Consider the following 8,603-nt stretch of genomic DNA (forward strand, 5'->3'; position numbering starts at 1 on the left):
ATATATATATATATATATATATATCACACACACAAAAGACTACATCACCTCCTCGGACTGAAGTCTTTGGGATGAAAGACAAAACATTTCAACAAAAAGAAACTGTCCAGATGACCTGACATAACTTTGTTGGATTTTTTTTTTTACCTGGATTATTGAGCATGAACTTTGAAATTCTCAGGGAGGACGTGAATGCACCACAAAGGCCCAGTCTCACCTGACAGGACCGCTTTAGGTTTAGGTACAATTTCCAGGTCTAATCAACTCTCAGGCTTTGCCATGAATATTGATGTTTCCATTTAACTTTATCTCGTGTCCTGTAGCTGTGAAGCAGCTTATCGCGACTTACACCTTCCATTTCATTTGGATAATGGATGTCAGATAAATGTCACTGTAGCTGAAGATATTTAGCTATTTAATGTTACTATTAATACACGCGGGCAGAAAAATTCACACAAAACAGCAAAACATTCAAAACTGCTTCACGTCGATTGAGTGTTTTCCAAGAAGCATCTTTTCTCAGATGTCTGTTGCGTAGCTACAGGCTAACGTCCTCCCTTTCAGGAAGGCTCTCGCTGCGATTCATTTTCTGTCATTCTCCATTTCTTCCCCTCTTTTTCACACGGCTTCCACTTTAAATTCCAAATGACACTGATGTCCTTGAGCTGCTCGCCAAGAACGAGAAAGTTTGAGGGACCCACACGGCGGCTCTTGACGCGTTTATTAAAAGTTCCTGAATCTCAAGGCCAAATTTCTACAAATAGTGTGCTGACTTCTTGAAAAGTACGTGTTTTTTTTAATCCTGCTATAAGGTCTTAATGCTAAACTTTGAGCCGTGGGGCGACCCAAGTGAATACTCCAGAGGCCTACGCTTTATTTTGAAGGATAACAGTTGGTTTTAGTTCAGCGACAGAATTAGGAATGTGCTTCAGACTGAGTAAAGGTCAGGGTTAGGCATTTATTTAGAAAAGGTTATGGGAAAAGCAGCTTTGGAAGGTTTCGTGGCAGCACAGAGAGGCCACATGACGATAGAAATAAACGTGAGCTCAACCGACTTCTATTGCTCTATTTGATAAGCATTTATTGCAAAAACTAAAAAACATAGCAAAATAAAAAGACAATAAAACCTCCAATCACACTAAGGGGACTATTGTCCATATCAATACATTCAATAGTTTAAAATTAAATCAGCTTGACTCATGCAGTGACCCTTTCATCGGGAATGGATGGCTTCATAAGCCGAGTCAGATGTGGAAACGGGATCGTCGCTGTAATCTCTGAAGAAAAAGACCATCTTTTAATAACATTAATACCAGGTCACATGGGTCAGGAGGGAATATATTGTGTTTTAGATTAATATTGACATATGTCAGCATTTGTCAGGGAATGTGAAAGAAAAACCTTTACTGTGAAGATTTTTATACATCAGATATTAAAATGTCCTATACAAGCTGAATAAAAAACTAGTTTAAAAAGAGCTTGTATGACATTAAAATAAATACTTTGAGCTAATTTATTGCACTAACCTGTCAGAAGGAAAGAGATTATCAGAAAAAAATCCAATTGATGCCAAAAACTGCACTGACTGCGCCTCAAAATATAAATAAAGGGCCCAAAAATATAAAACCAATTTAGTTGGTTTTTCACAATAATTTAGTGTAAAAAAAAAAAAGTTCACAGTTTTAAAATTTATAGCTTCAAAGTAACAGAAAGTGCTTATAGGACTGAAGAAATCAGCAGCGTCTGCTCCCACTTTGTTTGGTTTGTCGCAAGTGACCCTGACGTATTACTTTCATTAACTCGATGCATCTTTGATTAAAAATTTACCGTGGCCCTGAGGTGCAAAAGCACAACGTTTGAAAAAACGGAGTTACATTTGGAAAAAACATAACAAAAACAACAAAAGCACAACAACATTTGAAAAACTGAATTATGTTAAGCCAAAGCGGAAGTGGCCAAAGCGGAAGTGGCCGGAATAACATTTGAAAAAAATAAAATAAAATTAATAACAGAATTACATTAAGTTAAAGCGGAAGTGGACAGAAACACATTTGAAAAAAAAATGGAATTACATTTGAATAAACGGAATTAAATTAGGAAAAAAACATAACAAAAACAACAAAAGCACAACAACATTTGAAAAACTGAATTATGTTAACCCAAAGCGGAAATGGCCGGAATAACATTTAAAAAAATGAAATTACATTTGGGGAAAAAAGTAAAACAACACAACAGAATTACATTAAGTTAAAGCGGAAGTGGCCAAAGTGGAAGGGGCCAAAGTGGAAGTGGCCGGAATAACATTTGAAAAAAATAAAATAAAATAAAATAAATAAAACAGAATTACATTAAGTTAAAGCGGAAGTGGCCAAAGTGGAAGTGGCCAAAGTGGAAGTGGCCGGAATGACATTTGAAAAAACAAAATTACATTTGGAAAAAAAGCTAAACAATAGAATTACATTAAGTTAAAGCGGAAGTGGCCAAAGCGGTGGCCAGAAACACATTTGAAAAAAAAATGGAATTACATTTGAAAAAACAGAATTAAATTAGGAAAAAAACAGATTTACATTAAACCAAACCATAAGTGGTGTTTTTTTTGTTTGTTTTGTTTTTTACTTTATTAACAACATAAAACAGAACAACAGAACAATGTACGGTAACAAGATAAATATAAAATACAAACTCTCGTGAAGGGTGTGGGGTCCGTGTACCGTTGTATTTTTTTAATCCCTCATGAAAATGAATAATGAAATAAGTCTTTTTTTAATTTTATTGATCCTCTATGAAAAAACAACTGAACAAATTGTGCACAGACCTCACACCCTTCACGAGAGTTTTGTATTTGTATCTTATTACTGTAAATTATCTTTTATGTTGTTAATAAAGTAAATTTTAAAAATCACTTACGGTTTAGCTTAATGTAATTCTGTTAATTCAAATGTAATTCCATTAATTCAAATGTAGTGCATTTGCACCTCAGGGCCACCGTGGAAATTAGATCGTTGCATCTTTAGCGAAGTCGCACAGTGCGGAGGACAACACACACAGAAAAGTTAACTTCTTATCAATAACCTTGTAATGCATGTTGTGATGTTTGCTCGTCTGCAGACATGTCCAGCACGGTCATGGCAGCTCCGTTAGAAAGAAAAAGGACCACGGACCCATCTTCTCATGACAGAAACCTTCTCATCGCTCACAGAAGCTCTTATTACTTCTCTCCCTCGTCCCTTCAACTCCCCGAGTCTCCCCTTAAGTTCCATCCATCAAGTCTATCGATCCAGCCTCCCCCTGCTGTGCCTCCTGTCTGTTTTTTAAAACTAAGTGAAACGGATGGCAGAACTGGCATGAGGTTTTACAGCTTCCCAGCCCCCCCGGGATGTACAAGGTGAAGAGGAGACTGTTGTTTTTACAGGAAGTGTTCCTCCATAGATCTAAATGAAGGAGCTCTCCCTGAGGAAACACTAACAATGTGAGTTTTTTCTGTCTTGGATAATAATCCATCCTTTGTCCCGGTGCTCTGCAGTCGCTGCTCCTTCAGGCGCTACAAATGACACAGCAGCACAAACGTATCGTCCTCCAGCTTGGGCCAAACCTCACGGCCGTGATGATGTTTCACCGTAGTGACTGGGCGCTGCGAATCTTTTTAAAGGGATTTGGTGCCGTGTCGCACACAGTTTCTTTTGACTTTGATCGTGTGACGCTCGTGTTTTCATGAGGAGAGCCGAGTTTAAGCTTTTAAAACGATTCTCTGAGAAAAACATTTGGGAGCAGACGGACTTCAAACTGGGACTTACCTCAGACTGTGACAGCATCTGGAAGAGTTTGACTTTTCCCCAGACCCCTCCTAAAACATTGTCTTCACGGTCCGTCAGCGTGAAGGGTAAACATGAAACAGAGCTGACGTGTATTTTTCATGTACAATAAATACATTTGGCATGTTTGTTCACAGAAACACAACAGATCACAGTTTTTAGAGGTTTTTTTTTAAGCGGTTTATCAAAATTTTCAGCTCATTCAAGAAACAAGTGCTATGATGCTTGGTTTAAATATGTATATAGTATGTTCAAAGTTATGCATTAATGTTCCAAAACATGAACTTTATTCTTCTTGAGCCATTCTTTGGTAGAACATCTTGTCTGCTGAGGGTCATTGTGTCGCTGCGTGACCCACCTTCTCTTCAGATCCAGTTCATGGACAGATGTTCTGACATTTTCCTTTAGAATTCTCTGATATAATTCAGAATTCATTGTTCCATCGATGACAGCAAGAAGTCCTGGCCCAGATGCAACAGAACAGGCCCAAACCATGATACCACCGCCACCGTGTTCCACAGATGGGATAAGGTTCTTCTGTAGGAATGCAGTTGTCCTTTCTCTAAACAGAACACTTTTCATTTAAACCAAGAAGTTCTATTTTGGTCTCATCCGTCCACAAAACGTTCTTCCAACAGTTTTCTGGCTCGTCCACGTGATCTTTATCAAACTGCAGACGAGCAGCCATGTTCTTCTTGGAGAGCAGTGGTTTCTCCTTCTACCCTGCCATGAACCATTGTTGTTCAGAGTTCTCCTGATGGTGGACTCATGAACATCAATGTGAGAGAGAAGTTACCCTGGGCTCCTTTGTGACCTCATTATTCCACACCTTGTTCCTGGAGTGATGTTTGTTGGTCCACCACTCCTGGGGAGGGTCACAATGCTCTTGATGTTCCTCAATGTGTACACCATCTGTGTGACTGTGGATTGGTGGAGTCCAAACTCTTCAGAGATGGTTTGTAACCTTCTCCAGCCTGATGAGCATCAACAACTCTTTTTCAGAGCTCCTCAGAAATCTCCTTTGTTCCACCAACATGTAGTGAAGATCAGACTTTGATAGATCCTGTTCTTTAAATCAAACAGGGTGCCCACTCACACCTGATCATCATCCACTGATTGAAAACACCTGACTCTAATTTCACCTTCAAATTAACTGATAATACCAGAGGTTCACATATTTTACTACTCACAAATTTGTTATATTGGATCTCTGTATCCACTTTTAGGACTTGTGTGAAAATCTGATGATGTTTTAGATCATATTTATACAGAAATATAGAAAACTCTAGAGGCTTCACAAACTTTCAAGCACCATTGTATGAAGTTGTTTTTCCAGATTTGACCAATATGGTACAACTCCATCATTTTTCAGAATTAAATGATCCTACTTAAAAACTCTGCCATGAAAGGTGATGATCAATTTTCCTTCAAGGAATTCCAGGTCTGTATGTGCCGGTACGTATGGGATGCACCTTAGGTTGTTGTCCGGGGTGTTTTGCAGGTTGATTTGTGATCCATGGGCACAATGCAGACACTAAACCTGTCATTAGGGATTTAGATCAAAGAAGAAATTGTCTCCAATGTGGCTACAAGCCCACATCTGGACATGGAGGGGAGGCAGGGTAGAAATGAAAACTTTGGATTGCAATTACCCCGTCTACCTCAAAATGACATCAAGACCTCAGTTTGAGGTTTAACTTAAATGTTTAGTTTTTGTTTTATCCTCCTTTAATGGTCAGAACATAGAGCATTTAACTTTATTGCAAAATGGTGCAATCAGTACTACTTTCTCTAAATGCCCGTATAGTTTACCGGAATAAAACGGAAAAAGTGCCAAACAGACTGCATCAGAGGTATTTGTCCTGTGGGGAGAAGGTAAGATTACAAGGCTTTAAATCCTGTGTGCTTCTTTATTAAAGCGGTCGTCGCGAGGCTGCACAGCTTATTGGAGCTAAAAACTCTTTAATGACTTTTCATCATTACAATATTATCGTTGTGCAACTTCCGGTGGTCCCACGGGGTGTTGTTTTAATTTGCAGTTTGAGGAAAAGGCCCAACAATTACTAGAACCTTTAATTTATTTTAAAAACATCTTTGCATCTTAAAAAGTGTGTTTCATGTTCAAGTACTTGACGGCATTTTAAAACCTTTCCATGTTGCTGTGTTCATGTGGTGGTGCCCAGTTATAGAAATCAATGTTTAACAACCAGTTGTGGGACCTCCCTTTGTCATGTGTATTTATTAAAGGTTTGGTTGATTCATTTCTGGTCACTCGTAGTCCAGCACGACTGTCCTCCTTCCTGGTCCTTGTGCGGCTGAGAAAGTTGATTCTGGAGCCGCATATTTTAGTGCCGTGCACAACTGGTGGGTTCTTTTTTTTTTTTACAGGGTTATGTCCCTTTGAAGTCTGCATTTGTCTTTGGCAGCATGGCAGAGGTCTTCAATGGGCAGTGCAACACCTTCTCAGACAAAGGTTCTCCAGGTGGCCCTGTTGGCTCCAGCGTCGTCCCAGATCTTGAGGTCTGTGTGGCACTTTGTTTGTTTGATAGTTTTCCCAGTACAAGCTGCAAGTGCAGGATTTAAATTAAGGGATGGGAGTCAGGCATAAGGATGAAGTCCATCTGAGTTGTTGTTGGTTGCAGTGATGGTGGTGATGTCAGCCTCCTCCTGGTGTTTGTGTGCTTTACCACCCAGCAGATTCCGATGATTTTCCAGAGACCTCTCTAATAAGGTTCCTTGAGTTCTTTCAAGTGCTTTCTGATCCACACAGAAGGTTAGGTATCACTACAGACGTATAGTCCAGAATTTCTTGTCCGGTCTGTAGGTCGCAGTTCTGAAAGTCCCTTACCTTAAGTCTTGTGAAGGCCCCCGATTTTATTATTATTGCAAGCCTTAGATGTTAGAAGGCTGCTAAGGTGTGTGAAGTGGTCCACGTAGTTATTGTTTGGGGCATGTTTGGTAGTTGAACAGAAGTATTTGTGGTGGGTAGCAGTTGATGGAGAACTTTAGTCTTCTTTATCTTGATGGCAAAACGAAACTGCTTGTATGTTTTGTGTAATGTATCCAGAGGGCTGTATACGTCTTCTGAACAGGCTACAAGGGCATTATCGTCACCACAGCTCCCAAACAGATACCATGGTGGTTTGACCTTTAGTCCTTCACCACTTGCTCTTGTCAAGGGCGGACGCATTCCCTCTCCTCTCCCTCCTCCGCTTTGCTCTGTCCTGTCTGTGAAACTGCTTCAGAGCCTCTCTCTACATATCTTCCAAACCGTAATTTTTTTTGCTATGGATCTGGTCAGTTGGTCTCTCAACGCTACTGATAAAATTTCCTCAACGAGAAGACAAGCTTCAGGCGAGCCGACTTTTCTCGACAAGAAGATAAGCGCCAAGGATGCATATAAAATTGGATTTATGATAACTGGTTTCCTGCTTTTTGGAATCGGCTGGTTTCTGGTCTAAACAAACAAGGAAGTCATCGGCAGCAAATTTGGCCCTGGTCAGACTGCCTGCGTCTGTCCACTTAATTTGGACATTTGGGATTCAAGAGGACCAGCAAAGACTCAAGGCAAACATGAATCGGTAAAGTCCTGCCTGTCCCCAAAACAAACGTTTATCTGAATTCGGCTCCCTGTCTGGCCTTGACTGACCACCTTATCTCAATTTGCCTGGAGGCTCTGTAAATTGCTTCTCTGCCCCCTCGTTTCCCCTCCCACCAAGGAAGTCTGCAGACCTATCAGAGGGACCTGGCTGGATAAACGTCATCATTTCAGGACTCTCGGATTCTCTGGCGCTGTTCCAGGTCGACCTCGGCACAAGAGTGTTTATGGATCTCACCGGGGGAATTGTCTGATTGTACCAGTCTTATCAGAACTCTTACAGTGTCTCTGGAGTGTCACTGACACGATCACCGCTCTTGTCGTCTCCCCTCCCCTGCAGAACGTCTGTCACTAAGTGCCTATGTGTGGGGTGGTTTTTCAATATCAGGGTCTTTCTCCTCAGTCAAGGTGAAAAAGTTTGAGAGTATTTTTTGCCTCAAAATCCTATACATGTCACTTTGATTACTTTTTGTCTGTCTAAACAGGTCTCACTTGTAAATGAGCCTTTGAGGCTCATTGTGAGTTCTCTGTCTAAATAAAGGTTAAATAAAAGAATGAAATGAATGAATGAATTAATTTAGTCCTGAATATTTTGTTCTGAACGTAAATTTGAATCCTGGGGACCAATGTTGAGCAGTGAAATGGAAGGTGTTGGTAATGAAAATGAAGAACATCATAAGTCCAATGACACAGCCCTGCGTGACTCCATTGTGAATTGTAATGAGTTCTGTCTCATTGCCACTACTTCTGAGCACTTCTGCTGGCATGTCATCATGTAGCAGTCTTATCAAATATACAAATATATCACGTGTGTTTGAAAGGAAACTTAATTTGATCCCTTCTCCATCAAATGTTAAAACTGTTCTGTTTCAGTGGTTCCTCTGTCAATGTTTTAACTCATTTAAAAAAAAGAGGAACTATAAAAATAATACAAGCTCAGTTGTTGTTTTTATTTGTCTTGTTCTCTCTCCGGGTTTAACAAAGACAAATGCAGATTTAGAACTAGAAATATTGGCATTTATGTGATTTTTATTTTTATTTTCAACATGCTTGTTAAGTCCACAGAAGAGTTTCTGTCTATTTTGATCAGCAGAATTTATTTAACAGCTCAGAATAAATTTGAATACGAAGATTTGAAACCACCACAGTGGTACGTTCTCTGTCCAGTTTCATTCAACGCTGCAGCTTTTCTC

At 39.8% G+C, this 8,603-nt stretch overlaps 1 protein-coding gene across 1 annotated transcript in view; it reads right to left on the minus strand.

Annotated features, from left to right (window-relative positions):
• Window positions 1-6,410: 6,410 nt before the first annotated feature.
• Window positions 6,411-8,603, minus strand: part of disc1 (DISC1 scaffold protein) — a 64,126-nt gene continuing 61,933 nt past the window's right edge. Inside the window, exon 13 of the mRNA XM_037691360.1 lies at window positions 6,411-6,569. Coding sequence (XP_037547288.1) covers window positions 6,411-6,569 — 159 coding nt within the window. The remainder of the gene's footprint in view (window positions 6,570-8,603) is intronic.

This window comes from Nematolebias whitei, chromosome 1, assembly GCF_014905685.2.
Source record: "Nematolebias whitei isolate Nwh7 chromosome 1, NemWhi1, whole genome shotgun sequence".
Classification (NCBI taxonomy): Eukaryota; Metazoa; Chordata; class Actinopteri; order Cyprinodontiformes; family Rivulidae; genus Nematolebias; species Nematolebias whitei.